Below are 16,099 nucleotides of genomic sequence, written 5' to 3'. Positions count from 1 at the left end.
GAACCTGCATGAGGCAATCAGATACCCAGGGAACTGCCAGGCTTGCACCTCCTCTGGGCAGTGGGAACCAAAAGCAGCTGTTAAGTCTGACAAATTCCTAAATGTGTGGGTTTTTTTTTTTTTGTTTTTTTTTTTTAAAAAAACTCACAGAAGTAAACCAGCTTAGTGCTTAGCCAGATTAGTGCTTCAATGCTTGTTTAATCATTTACTGTGCAAAACATTTGTGAATGCTGCAGTGCTAAATTGGCTAAGCTCTAAAGACAGTTTACATAATCAAGCATTAAACTTCAAATAGATAAGCAAGGTCATTGCTGCCTCTAGCGCCAAGAAGAGCTCCCAAGTACTGTAAGATTTCTTGCCTAGTTAGCATGTTTTCAAAGTTCTTACTAGGACTCTCTTGATAATTATAAAAGCCCATTTCTCTATTGAAATGCAGAGGAACTTTACAAGAGAAAAGCAGCAGATGTTCTCTTTTCCTGAAAAATCTTTAAGACTTGTAAAAAAGGAAGGGAAAAAAAATACTTGTTGCAAAAAGTGTTAACACTAAGATCTAAATACATGTAAATTTCCATTGCATGGGATAAACACTCCTTGGTTCAACTTACAGCATGCCAATAATTAGCCTAAGATTGTTCTGTTTGTCCTCAGGAAGCATACAGTGCAGAGCACAGAACATTGCAGTTTCTCATACAGTAATATATCTCTATAAGATCCACCCATTCTGATATTATTTGATGGGTCTTGTGATATCACTGTGGCATTTCCTGATACATTTTGTAACAGGCAATTTAAGATCCAAAAACATGTTCTCAGAAAAAAACTCACAGCAAGCCAGCCTTATCCTCAAAGGTCAAAGTAACAAGTGAAAAAATACTTAGTTTACGATAAACTAGCACTTCAGATTGCATCATTCACATACTTCCCCTTTAGACTTTGTTCTCTGCTCCACAAGTAAGTATTTTATGGTCATCATATCTGTGCCTTTATCCTTCTCCAATTTGCAAACACTAAGGATAGAATAAACTCAACCATCCCTTAAGTTAACTTTGACAATACAAAGTGTCTTAAAATGACAAAGGAAAATGAACCATGAAATCCATGTGAACAACACATCTTCAAGAAACAGTTATCGCAAGATATAAACCTGATCTTTCTCATTTAAGTGCTTATCAACATGGATTACAGTTTCTCATGTCAGAAAGCTAGAAGGGATCATCGTTTCACCTCCTCTAAACCTCAACCACCGAACCTCCCCAAGTTTTCCTTATTAAAACAATTAATTTGCAATGGTTAAACTTTTTCCAAAGATTTTTCTACTCTTGTGCTGAAACATGAAGACATTGAAAACTTATTTGGTAGTTTGTTCCAGGAGAAAAGGAGAGGCAGGGAAAAGATTCTAATTAAAGACAAATTGATCATTATGTAGGAGCCTTTCAAAGTCCTCAAAGTACCCTTTGGAGCACCGATGAGCATGTTTCTTCTGTTTCAGGCATCAAGAATTCTCAATTCTTTGTTAAATCCACAGAAACTTTTCTACAACTTGATTTTAGTTGATAATCACATGTTGAGCAAAGCTCCTGACAGTAGAAAGTAACAAACAGCACTGGCTAAAGAGAAAAATCTGCCTCCCACATAATTTAAATACCTCAGTAACTTTGTCCCAAAGCAGGGACAAATTTCTTATTGCTTGAATATTTATATCCCATCTGTACTTAAACCAGATCTGTCCTCAAAAGCAGTATGATACCAGGTTTACACAGTGGCACTGTCACTTTTGGAGCTGACCTCAGATACTTAACTGGTACCAGATTTTTATAAATTTTCATTCACGAATGGTAAAATTATCAGGCATGAAAGCCTACAGAATGTCCAGTAATCCTTGACTTCTAACACTTTCACTGTAATACCTAAGAGTCAGAAATGCTTCTTAAACAGTCACGAATGCAATCAGCTCTCTAACACCAGCAGTGGTGGTGCTCTGTTGAACGAGATTTTTTTTCTGTGAAACACTGCTCTTCACTGGTACCAGCTGTAGCTTTGTGAGAAATTTCCTTCTTCTCTGGGGCCACATATCCTCAGGGGAAGACATTAACTCTGGGAATATAAAAGCATCTGAAAGCTGATTTTACCCACTTGGGCAAGAGACATCCACAGGCTGGAAACTGAGGCAATGGACACCAAGACAGCCTTTTGCAGATATCTTCTGAAATTTAGTGATAGGATGACATCTTCTGAGAAAGAAACTTTTGCAACTTTCATGTTGAAAGATAAAATTGAGAAAGGTTTGATCACTGAAGTCAGGTTAGGGATAAGAGAGACACACTGGCTATTATTTGTTTCATTTGAAAGATCCAGAAAGAAGAGTGAGAAGATAATTGTATGAGAACAAAATGGCAGGATGGCAGCACGGGGAATAACATCAAGATGAGTATGGAACTTTGCTCCATCTGTCAGAAAAACAGACTGTTAGCAGAAATCCAGTGAGCACTCAGGGGTTTGTCTGGGCTGGTTACAACTGTCCTGTGCTCATCACAAAAACCATGGAAAATAATGCTGAGGTTAATGGGAATGTTTACAGCTCTCATAGACCTTGCTGTAGTCTCTCCAATCTACCATCTCAAGTAACTGTCATTAAACTGCTCATTATCTATTTATAACTTACTATTCACAAATTCAAGGGCTAGAAAACTTGTTTTGTTTGTTCACAGCAAAGCTTCAATCTGAAAATAAGGTAGTTATTTCATGAACTTCTGGTTTGGGGAAAACCTGGAGGCACACAGTATGAAATAAAAGCCTAAAATAGCTCAAATTCATGAAGTTTTACCTGGATAGCAGCAGTCCTGAGGTTTGGGTAAAGCTTCTGGAAGCAAGCTCAAAACCAGTTTCATTTCAAAGGAAAAAAAACCCAGCACACAGATACTGAGTATTTCATATATTTGAATTAAAATGAAAGATCTTTATTTATACCATTTGGCATATGAGAACTATTCATCATAGTGCAAAACTTTTTTTATAAAAACAAATTATAAAGTTACTAGCTTTTTAATTATCTGTCAGGTGAGAAGCAGAACACAGGGATAAAGATTATTTCATTACATAAGTATTTCAAAAGTTATTATTTTACTCATCTACCAGGAAAGCCCCAAATTACATTTGCAATACTGGTCTCCCTATTGACTCATGCTGAGCAGATTAACAGGCGTTTCCAGGCTTTCTCAGGTTGGAGAAAAGACTGCTTCTAGCCACATTCTGACACAGGGCACACAGGACATATCCCTTCCATTTACAAAAGCCAAGTTTCACTGGCTTTGTAACTTGGTGCAGAACGTGCGTTGCAAATCTACACTCGAGTACACAACTGGCAGGGCAGCCTCTGACTGCTGAGTCTCTTCCTAGAGCTTCTGTTTTCATTTGCCATTTTTTCCGTGGACATTTATTGCTGCATGCTTAAAAATTATTTGTATTCATAACAGAGAAGGAATATGAGAAGCAACTTTTAAAATACTGATAAAAAGGAAACAACATATCAATAAAAAACTTCAAAAATGTTCTAAAGTACAGTTTTTACGTAATTACACATAGCATGAAAAGCACCTTCAATTTAAAAATTATGAAAAATTTAAAAAACAGCTGTTAACTAACCTTTATGTCTATGAGATCCATCCATGTCAGAAAACTCAATATGATTTTCATCAGCCCAATACAGTCTGTGGTTGACATAATCTATTGTAAGAGCCATAGGTCTAGATATCTGTGTTTCTATGACAACTGTTTGACTGGAGCCATCCATACCAACACGGCCAATGTGAGGATACTCACAGCAATCAATCCAGTATAAGTATCTATAAAACAAAATACAACAGCCGCTTTGTTTAGAGATGCAAAAATAATAACAATAAATAATTAATTTTAGTTGATTTTTGATTTCAGGAATAAATCAGTAATTGTTCTATAATGTTTTAATTTTCCAGATAGTGGTTTGTTTGGTTTTTTTTTCTAGACCTGTCTGTAAATGAGTGTGCTAAATATAAAGGGTTTGAATAGTAGAGTCCTCATATTAGATGTGATATCATAAAATTAATTATGGACTAGTAAAAAGTGAATTTAAATTGTTTAGTTATGATAGCTTGGAATTTGAAGTGCTGCCCAGACTGGACTTCACAAATCTCATATCCTGCAAAAATTGCATCACTACTACACTTATGACAAATATTGTATTACTTTCTTTCTTACACATATTACAAAATGTGTAGTTAATAGTAATATGATGTAAATTATATTGTATTTCAAGACGTACTAGTTCCAAAACACTAGAACAGTTTCTCACATAAAGGGCTTAAAATTGGGTAAAGCACTGAGAAAGATTGTTGGAAAGCTGAGTAGCAATTTTCTCTTCAATATGCTATTTAGCCACAAAAGAGAGCATGAGATTTTTTTTTAAAAAAAGAAAAAGTCCTATTATTTGGTACATGGATGCATGTTGTTACTGTTGCATGCCATTAACTTAGAACCTCAGGACAGATCTTTCCAGCTGGGAAGCTGATATGCTTCTACTCTACAGGTTTTGGACAGACTCTCAAAAACCCAGATGCAGCTCATATTCTCAATAGCCACATGGAATACTATTTATGTGGAGAAGAAAATGGTAGCCCTAAGAACAACTACAGGTATCCTACAAAACACAGGTGGAATATGTTGGCACCGAGCCTGCTCCACATAAGCAGTAGAGAGAGAAAACTTTCTCCACTGACTCCACCAGAAAACTTTTTCTTTAGAAACACATCATTACTACGGTATGGCATCAGTAATCTAGTTGATTTAGCATTTCTCATTTGTGAGAACAAACCTTGGATGCAATTAATACTATTTCAAACAGTAAATCTGAATTTGAAATGCAAACACAGTTTTTATTTCCAGCGGCTTTCCATATTAAAATAAACACACAAACAAATAAATAAAGCCCTGACAGAATTAAATCTGGTCAGGGAAGTCAAAGGCAACAAGAAAAGCTTCTATAGGGATATCAGTGAAAATGTGGGCCCCCTCCAGAAGGAAGTGGGAGACCTGGTCACCTGGGATATGAAGAAGGCTGAGATTCTTAACTTCTTTGCCTCAGTCTTCACCAGCAAGTGCTCCAGCCACACCGCCCAAGTCACAGAAGGCAAAGGCAGGGACTGGGAGAATGAAGAACAACCCACTGTAGGGGAAGATCAGGGTCAAGACCATCTAAGGAACCTGAAGGTGCACAAGTCCATGGGACCTGATGAGATGCATCTGTGGGTCCTGAGGGAACTGGCAGATGAAGTGGCTCAGCCACTGTCCATCATATTTGAGAAGTCGTAGCAGTCTGGTAAAGTTCCTGCTGACTGGAGAAGGGGAAACATAACTCCCATTTTTAAAAAGTAAAAAACCAAACCAAACCAAAACAAAACCAGGGAACTACAAGCCAGTCTCACCTCTGTGCCTGGCAGCATCATGGAGCACATCATCCTGAAAATATGCTAGGGCATGTGGAAAATAAGGTGGTGATTGGTGACAGCCAACATGGCTTCACTAAGGACAAATCATGCCTGACAAATTTGGTGGCCTTCCACAATGGGGTTACAGCGTTGGTGGATAAAGGAAGAGCAACTGATGTCATCTACCTGGACTTGTGCAAAGCACGTGGCAGTGTTCTGCATGACATCCTTGTCCCTACATAGGAGAGACATGGATTTGATGGAGAGACCACTCGGGGGATAAGGAATTGGCTGTATGGTTGCACTCAAGGAACTGCAGTCAACAGCCTGATGTCCGAGTGGAGAGCAGTGACGAGTGACGTTCCTCGGGGTCGGTGCTGGGACTGGCGCTGTTTAACATCTTCGTTGGTGACACGGACAGTGGGATCGAGGCACCCTCAGCAAGTTTGCTGATGACACCGAGCTGTGTGGTGCTGTCGACACACTGGAGGGAAGGGATGAGCCATCCAGAGGGACCTGGACAGGCTGGAGAGGTGGCACCGTGCAAACCTCATGGAGTTCAACAAGGCCAAGGGCAAGGTCCTGCCCATGGGTCGGGGCAATCCCCAGCACAAATCCAGGCTGGGCCATGAGGGGATTGAGAGCAGCCCCAAGGAGAAGGACTTGGGGGTGTCAGTGGGTGGAAAACTGACTGTGAGCCAGCAATGTGCACTCACAGCCCAGAAAGCCAACCGTGTCCTGGGCTGCACCCAGAGCAGTGTGGGCAGCAGGGCGAGGGGGGATTCTCCCCCTCTACTCTGCTCTTCTGAGACCCCCCTGCAGTGCTGGGTCCAGCTCTGGGGGCACCAACAGCAGAAGGACACGGACCTGCTCAAGCAGGTCCAGATGAGGCCACAAAGATGCTGGGGGGGCTGGAGCACCCCCTGTGAGGCTAAGATAGTGGGTGGGGGGTTCAGCCTGGAGAAGAGAAGGGTCCAGGAAGACCTTAGAGCGGCCTCCCAGGGCTTCAAGGGAATACAGGAAAGATGGGGAGGGACTTTTTAGAAGACCACATAGTGATAGGACAAGGGATAATGGTTTTAAAGTGAAAGAGGGCAGATTTAGATGAGATGTAAGGAAGAAATTCTCCCCTGTGAGGGGGGTGAGGCCCTGGCACAGGCTGCCCAGAGAAGCTGTGGCTGCCCCCTCCCTGGAAGGGCTCAAGGCCAGGTTGGACAGGGCTTTGGGCAACCTGGGCTAGCGGAAGGTGGCCCTGCCCAGGGGAAAAGGTTGAAACCAGATTTTTAATGTCCCTTCCAAGATAAACCATTCTACGATTCTACAAAATATATTTATTTAAAAAAAAGAAGAGCTTGGCCTCTGGAAACTAAGTGTATACACATTCTGTGCACTGAGCAGAAGCACGAGTTTATTATTCCTGTTTCTATCAAAGCCTTCCTCAGAGACTGGGACTCTCTGTAAAATTTTCATAGAGCTGATTTTTGCATACACAGGGAACTACTGTGGATGTGCAGGCAACAAGAGAGATACACCATGTATCGATATCTTGAATATATGTAACAAAAATCTACATTTTCCCTGTCAAATTTTATAGGGAAGAAAGTGTACAGTTATAAGAAAATTCAGTTCTAGTTTTAAGAACTGTTAGAAGATGAGTTTTGTCTTAAAAATAGTAAAGTAGATAGGTTACATTTCTTAGCTAGGAAATACAGTGCTTTTCTTTGTTTAGGTAGAGTACAGACCCACTCAACAATTTTCTCCTGTCACTGACACTTTAGATGATTGCTTGAGCCATAAGATTTAGAGATTGAAGAGAATAATTAATCAGTCATGATACTATAGGAGTTTTATAAGACACTACCATAGCTTTATTCATCTAATTTACATGGATGCATCCTAATGTTCCATGAGACAGAGAGCACTGCATATGGAATTCAGATCTGAAAAGACATACGGCAGATTTTCCATAGCCTATATTTTATTTTTTCAAGGACTAGACAATAATTTAAGTATTACTATTCAGAAGTATTACTTTTCTTAAAGATTATGCAGCATAAATATTTATTTAAGAGAGTACGTTTGGTTAGAAATTCACCAGGTTTTAAAGACTTTCAATTAAATGTACACTGATGTTTTAATGGATAGTGTTAATATAGGTGATGGTTTACTGGTGAATTGAGATGCCTCTGTTCATGAAACATTAACTACATATTGAGCCATACAGACCCAGAGACCAGTGACTGTGGCATTACACATATTGTCACATAAACACGAAATACCTCAAAGTTTTTACGCATTTTCTGTTTCAAGAATATAAAATCTTTCTTCTATCATCTGCAGTAGATACTGGCATGAAATGGTTAGATGGTTTACTTGAGTCTCTCTAATGCTGATTTGGATTTGATGAAATAGAAATGGCTGAAAAATTTCTGTTGAAAAAGAAACCCCAAGAAACAGAAAAAAGTAAAAAGTGTTTGTATCTCTTGGGATTGGACAAGATGACCTTTAGTGCTCCATTCCAACCTCAACCCTTCTGTGATTCTGTGAAACTCAAATATTAAATAAATTTGTTAATAGAAAGATGATTTATTTTCTTTCTTTCTTTTAAAAATTCATAGCATTAGGTTAATTTTATCAAGGACTCAACTTTATGGGAAAAACTATAATCTTTTAAAATTATAATATAACTGAAAAAAATTGTCTGTGACTCCTACATAGCTATCACACCAGCCAAGAAATCAAATATAGTGGTGGTACTCAAATCTGCTCTCAGAATACCAGCACAGATTTATATTAAAATTGTAATGCAATAATTAATAAAATTAAGAATTAAAGGTACCAGTTAGAAAACTACTTAAACTAGGCAGTTCTCAGTTCATATTATTGCTGTTGCAATAAATTTTCCAAGCCTATTGATAATTTCAAATTTTCAAGAACTCAAGTTAGAAACTAAGTCTCCTAAAAGAAACCACTCTTATCCAAATAATTAATCAGTCCAGTTATTAGACTTGTGTGAAAATCAAAACTTCAATTTTATGGAGTACAAAAGGCAAAAGTTATCTTCAAATAATGTAGGATTAAACATTTTCATTCTTCAATTGACATACAAAAACTATCAGAAAAAAAGACTTCAAATATGTGGTAGCTGAATGGCATAAATTATTTTGGAAACTAGTAAACATGGAAAAGAGTGATAATAAGACAGTTCTCTTCAGTGAATAAATGAAACAAAACATAAGAATTGTCTTCTATGCAATATGAACTTTTTGTGATTTAGTGACTTTTTAAAAAGAGGAATATTTTTTGCAACATCTGCTTTCCTCCTATCAAAAAACCCCATTTATAGAGTAGTAAATATAACAAAACATGGTTTAGTACCTGCATTCATCTTTCTATTATACCAATTTAATATGTAATGATCATATAGTAAGCACTGGTAATGCATTTTAGAGTACTGGTACACAGTGTAGCTGAAAGTTAGATAATAAAAAGCTAATTATTATTTCCTATCTTGTTTTTATAAAAATATTTAAATATAAAATTAGGATTAAATATGAATTGCTGCAAAATGGCTGCTCCATACCCAGCTTGAGGATCTAAGGACAGATCTCTAGGAAACTTCACTCTTTTGCTCACAAGGACGGTAGGGTATAAGCCATTGAGTTTAGAAACCTCAATAATTCTCTTTTCAGTATCAGACCAATAGAGATTCTTCCCAATCCAATCGACAGCCAGTGCATTGGGAACAGCTGTATTGTGGACTACCTAGAAAAGCAAAAATTACATATATTTTTCATCTAAATACTGGGAAAAGGAACAATTCAAGAATTACTAATAGCAACGCATTGAGAGGTTGTATATATGATACAATAACATACAACATGAGAAAAGTAGGTATTATTCCCTGTTAAACACTGACACTTCTGAAATAATGACACTTAAGTAACTAAGACAATGTGACACTTTTGTTAGAGTAAGGGAGAATGAATACTGTGATATAGTAAATACCAAATTTCTGACTCCTCTTCATTATGCATTAAAATTTCAAGAATTTTGTATCTTTCATTTTTCATCTTGTTTCCAATTTTCCTGCTGTCTTAATTTTTAAAAAATACTTTTTTTCCCTTTACTGTTCTGTTTATTTTTCACAGAACTGGATGGAGATGAGTCTTCTCTCCCCATAGCATGCCCTCAAACACATCTGTTTATTACCTCACCATTCCTCTCACCAGTCTACATTGGCATATATTTCATTTTAATACCACTGTAGTGCCATATGTCATCATGACAGAAAGACCATAAGGGCATTCAACTCAGGCAAACAGAAAAAGATTACCTAGTTGAAAAGTAAATACAGGCTCTTATTTCCAGTGTTCATGTGGCAGAATAAGAGAAACTTTCTAAGAATTAGTTAAATTTCAAAAGGACTACATTATTAAGAAATGAACAAAGAGATAGAAGCAATTTAGTGACCTAGTGGAAAGCCTACGCTCTACTGACAGGGAGATGTTATTCTCAAGGTTTTTGATTACTTGAATAATTCTGAGACTTGAATAAATGCCTCTAGATATACATGATTACAAATCTCATCATGATTGTATGACTCAATCTTACTTGGCTGGGAGTACTTCATGTTAAGTGTTGAGTGACATTTGAATATTCTCCATCATTAGAGTCCAGCTTCTTCTAGGCTTAAAAATACTATTCCTGATAACGTCTGTTCTGACCTATTCTATTCCTGATTACATCCTGATTAGGTCTGTGCAACTAGAACTTAAGAAAAAAAAAAATATCAGAGAGCACAATACTTGAAAATATTTGAGACTTCTTAAGTACTAATAATAGGTTTTTCACTGTGGTATACATTCTAATTTATTGTCATCTTCACCACTAAAAGCATGTGCAACAGAGTATAAACTTGATTATATATAACTGAATGTGTTATTTTTAATTTTATCTACCATTTGAAGATACTGAAAAGCCTTCAATGTAATAAGGCATACTATGAGATACTTTAAACCAATTTGATAGTTATGAATATGTAAAAGCACCCTTTCAGGTTATTACGTTATTTATCACCTTGCAAAATCTTTTTAAAATTAAATCAAGGCATGTGCCAATATTTAAATATGAATAAAATACATTATTTTCTAATACCATAGCACTACCAGCTTCACTGTTTTATAAATGTGTAATTGCAGCAACTGCTGCACTGTAACGTGGGATGTTTCATGTAGAATTGGATAGCTCTGTAAACTAATGTAGTGGATTAGCCACACTATTGAGAAGCATCAACCAAAGTAATTAGTCTCTCTTTTCTGATGACTTTTCCCTTTGGAGAGTCACTTTAAGCTTATTCCAGTCACTGAGATCACCAGTGTGACATTTAATGTATACAATCCAGCTTACTACAGCATTTTCCAGTAACAGATTTCATTTGAATCTACAACACTATACATAAAACACTGTGTTAATGCTTGAACACATTTATGTGAAAAAGTTATTGCTTCAATTGTATAAATATCTCCTCCATGATCAGATAGAGAAGAAACATGAGATGCCATCAGGTTTCCCAGAGAAGAAAGTTAGAGCCGGCATGCTGAAAAGATGCTATCTTCCAAAAGGGAAATCTGAGGCAATATATCAAATAGTATAATTTACAGTAATAGTATAATTATTTATAGTAAATAGTAAAACAAGTAGTATGAAGGACATGAAATAGGAAATTCATACTACTCAATGGCTGTCAACCATAAAATCTCTCTTTCATGAAAAAAAAAAAATTAAACAGATTTTTAACATCAGTTATTAAATAGGTGCTATGGTAATCTGGTAAAATCTAAATCAAAGAGACATAAAGTTATCACTTGGCACTGAATAAAAGATTATTGACAGAATATCAGACAGCAACAATATATAAGCTTTTATAATTTTTTTCACATAGTTTTAGCTTTCAGAGCCCAAATCTGGGCTAAGTTATACAGTGAAAAAAAAAAAATCTTATGAAAATTAAATGCACTTATTTTCACAAATTTTGCTTTGAATTTAACATCCTGTTTGACTAAAAATTCTGTCAACATGACACTTGTTCTGTAAATTGCAAAATATTAATGAAGGAAAAAAGAAATACCCTCCATGCCTCCAACCCAATTTTCTTTTAATGATGTTCAAACTCCTGAAACCTTTCCTTAAAAAAAATGAAATTATTATTAAATTATTAGTAAGCAATAGCAGGTTTTTTTGTATTCTCCCACCTGGCAATTACAACTTTTTGACAGGGAGAAATTCGTTGTTCTTCCTGAAATAGGTAAGATTAAACAGAAAAAGTTTGGGGTCATACTCAGTCCTAATAACATTCCCTAAAATAACAAAATAGAGATTCATCTACAATGGACAAGAAGCTGAATAGAATGTTTTGTAAAATGTTTAACAGCAATAAATATGATTCAAGGTTTTAATGGATTTTGGACCCCACACTCCTCTGTCTCCTATTTGTGGGAAAAAGTCTTTGCAGGGTCTCACTAGAACTTTTGAGTACATGCTGGATTTTAGTTTTACCCTACTGGAATCAGAGTGCTGTAATTTAGGCTCATCGACATTTTTTTTAAGTTCTAAGAACAATTATTTCTGTTTGAAGATGTGAACAAGATTCACTGATCCCAGTCAGTTTCACCGTAACCCTCAAAAAGACTAAAGTCGGTATGATCTGGGGATGTGTCAGTCCATTTACTAATTATACAATTATACCTCTTTCTTCTTTGGGGTCCTGTAAAGCACACTGAACTGATAATTTAGTCAACTGCCAATTAAGTCATGAGGAGTTCATCTTATAAATTCAGTCCTCTTAGTCCCTATGTCTACCTTAAATGAGATACAAACACAATTAAATTTTACAAGGACTTGCTTGTTCATGCTGTGTTTGTATGCATATACCAAAACCTCACAATCTGGGTTAAAAGCATGAAGGAGCATTTCCCAAAATACTTAGTTGTCATAGTAACTATTCTTAATCCCTGATTACCTTGATGTCACTTCCGTTTAAACACATTCTGTTTATGCGACTGCCGTTTGGTCTGCTGGAATCAATCCAATAGATGAACTCTTCTCTGTAGTCGAAGTCTATTGCAATCACATTGTTCAGCCCCTAAAAACAGAAAGGAAAAAAAAAAAAAAGTCCATTTATTCAAATGGTTGAATACAAAATGTTGGATAGCATTAAGAATGCAAAATACACTGCATGTAATATTCAAAATGCTTTATTTTACTGTGTATTTCTGAAGTACCTCTCAATTTTCCATACATTGCTTGAAAATAAGCAGAATAAGATAAAAATTGTAACAGAAATAAATATGGTGACAAAGAACTACCTCACTTCAAAAATGCAGATGACGTATGAAACTAAATGAAGCTTCTGTGTTTTTCTATTAAAATGAACTTTAGCAGTAAATAACTTTTTGCTCAATTTCTCTGTTAATTACTACCTTTGGCATTATTTGGGCAAACTAGATGACATTCGTTTTATAACAATAAACTCAGAAATAGCATAAAATTGATTCTTTGGTTAATGAAAACATTTCATTACAAATATAAATTAATCAGGGATTAAAAACTACCATGTTCAAAACGGCACTAATTTTAATTCCTGAATAAGGAGGTTTTAAATTTTTAGATGCTGTAGTATAGGTACTGTCTACATATATATATATGTGAATACACACACACACATACACAGAGGTAGTATGTATATACATTGTGAAACTTAGAGATCCAGCAGACACCTGGAAGTCTCCTATGGCTCCAGTTACTAAGTCAATACGTGGCAAGAATGAGCGGTGACCCTATCTGAGGTAGTCCTACAGGTTGGAAAGAGCAGTCGCATAATAATGGCTTTCATCCCAAACAGCAGATAAGAGAGAGAGGTATGGCACTCAGATGATGGCTCTTATTTCCTTATCTGAGAATAGGAAAGCCTTGCCCCATAATCTGCTTAACATCCTGATATGTAGTGAAATCAAAATTATTCTTAATACACAAAGATGCTGTTATCAATCAGAGATGGAGCGGCAATGGTAAAAAGAACGGATGCAGTTTGCACTCCTTTTAAAACCGCTAGATCAGTTAATCGATTCCCTTATCAGCCCAATGACATTCTACTCTCAGGTAGATCTGCAACCTCCCTCATTAATGTAATTCATAGTTGTAGAGGGGATGTGCGGGACTAGCCAACTCTAAAATAAACAACTAAGAACAATATTTAATTGTACAGAAAGCGATACACAGCTTATCTGCCATCTATTACAGTGTAATACTCTAAATTCATCTTTTGATCAAAATGTAGAGGAAAAAAAGTGATTAGGCTGTACAAACCATCATTAAAGAAAGCCTGAAACAATACAGTGCTGGAGGACGACTCTCATCTTCAAATATCACATATCCATGCACACAGTGTTTTAACAAAACCAACTGCAGCTCTGTCAGTCGTAACTGTGCTGCAAAACACTTTTCTTGTCTTTTTTTCTACTATTAGCATAAATGCACCTACAGATAAAGTCCCACCCCAAATTCTTAAGAAAGGAGGCAATGGTGAGTGAATACAAATAACTATCAAAACTTTATAACATTCTAGAAATCAAAGGCAGTAATTTGTGAAAAAACAGCCTTAGATCTACATGTTCTACAACACTGTAAAAGTTTCTAAAGTATTCAGACTAATAAAGATAACAGAGTGCCTGCAAGCCCTTGGTTTCAACTGGTTTATTTTGTGTCAGTTTAGTTCCAATGTTTATCAGAACATCAACTGCAGGTAAAATTATTTCTGTACATCTGCAATAGAGTTCTCTGTCCGGAAAACATCTCCTCTTCATGATCTGCATGTCACTTTTAAGTTCTGCTAGCATAATTCTTTGTCATGTGTTGTGTAGTCTGCTTTTAGAAGGAATAGGGAAGCTTTCAAATGGCATCAGGTGCATTAGTCTTTCATCTTAAACCTGAGTTTTTCTTTGTTTCTGTGACCCACAACACACAGTAACCTACACCATGATTTGTGTTCCCTTGGTGCCTCAAAAAAAAGCAGGTAAAAATCACAAATAATGAGGAGGAAGATTCCATCTACTCTGTTTATGGAAACCCTAAGGATTTTGATGACTACAAGTGAAGGAAATGGAAGGTAAAGAACATACATGAGACACAATTCAAACAGTTGTACTGTTTATGTGTATTTGGGAAAAAAAAATAGGAAAAAGCTGGCACGTAACAACTCAGAGAAGACTGAACGAGCTCCTACTTTAAGCTCCTTTACTCTGAGTTTCTATGAGCAACGGTTAGAATGGCAAAGCACAGATCAAATACACAGAGAATGGTGGTTTTGCTCCTTTGTCGGAGCAGCTCTGGTATTTGCCTTCATCTGGTAGATGTCTAAGAAAGAGCCGATCCATCATAACATTACAAGGACAAAAAGATGTCCTTATGAGGAAGACAGCCCACCTGTTCTGCTGGTATAGCTCCCTCGTTTGCTTTCAAACTGGTTGCTTTTAAAAACGCCGTATCTGTAGGATCAACGGCCAGTAGGTTCAACAGCAGAGGTATTTATTAGGCTAGTGAATTAATGTGATAAGGAAAACACAGATTCTCTTCAGTGGCTGGAGCTACACAGTCTCTAATGTACTGAAGAGGAGTCCAGCAATTTCAAGACTGATGAAGCTCTGAGACAATCTGTCAGCACCAACCATAAAGAAAATTTACTGTTGCTCCCCTCTTTTCACAGGCTTCTATTAATAGATATACCAGCAAAAGAGGAGAGAGGCAGTGAGATGTGAATGAGAGGTAGTCAGAAGGATTTCAGAAGAACAAACAGACTTTAACATAACGCTTGCTATGCTTAAATAGAGTCAATGTTTAATGCAAGATGGTTAATTTTGTAATTACTGCTCCAAAGACCTGAGCACTTCTCTTGTGGCATTAAGATGCACAGCTTACTGACACAAGAAGTCACAAAAACATTGACTGGCAATAACCGATTTTCTAGTCTTCCTACAATTGATTAATTAGTACTCAAGGAAACAGATATTTTTATTAAAACATATTTTGGAACTCTAATCTATGGTAAGTAACTACACTTAGGTGAAGCATAGAAGCAGAGCAGAAACTGCTAAAAATGACAGCTCTGTATTTACTGGGTGACCTTCTATTTTTGCAGATTTTTTCAAATAAGGGTTTTTTTCCTATTATAATAATTTAGAGTAATTATTTTTAAAATTTAGATTTAGCCAAAGAAACAAGTTGTAATACTGTAAATCTTGGAATTGTCTATCTAAATAAAAAAATAGATTTGGATTACAACAGTAAGTAGTCCAAATATTACACAGCCAAATAGTGGTTTTTTTGTTTTGTTTTTTTTTAAACTGAAATATACAAATTGCGCAAAATATATTGTGATGGAAGAGGATCACAAATAACATAATTTTTTTAGTACATCAGAATGACTGACGAAACAACTGCCTGAGCTTTAATCATGTCAAATTCAGATAAAATAGTCAATTTAAAATATTACAAAGACTCTGAAGATACTGCAGTTGTTCTGTGGTGCATACAATGCCAATTGTAGGATGATGTTTCTGTCAGTTGCACACTTTAGAAAAGAA

At 36.3% G+C, this 16,099-nt stretch overlaps 1 protein-coding gene across 1 annotated transcript in view; it reads right to left on the bottom strand.

Moving 5' to 3' along the window:
- The window catches only part of LRP1B (LDL receptor related protein 1B), a 370,405-nt gene that overhangs the window by 100,030 nt on the left and 254,276 nt on the right, over positions 1-16,099 (bottom strand). The window contains exons 55-57 of the mRNA XM_074910092.1: positions 12,481-12,603; positions 9,043-9,224; positions 3,643-3,842 (exon numbers count right to left, since the gene is read on the bottom strand). Of these exons, the coding sequence (XP_074766193.1) occupies positions 3,643-3,842; positions 9,043-9,224; positions 12,481-12,603 (505 nt within the window). The remainder of the gene's footprint in view (positions 1-3,642; positions 3,843-9,042; positions 9,225-12,480; positions 12,604-16,099) is intronic.

This window comes from Athene noctua, chromosome 7 (genome assembly GCF_965140245.1).
Source record: "Athene noctua chromosome 7, bAthNoc1.hap1.1, whole genome shotgun sequence".
In the NCBI taxonomy this organism is placed as follows: Eukaryota; Metazoa; Chordata; class Aves; order Strigiformes; family Strigidae; genus Athene; species Athene noctua.
Note: the sequence above shows the minus strand (reverse complement) of the source record. Positions and strands in the feature narration are given on the sequence as shown.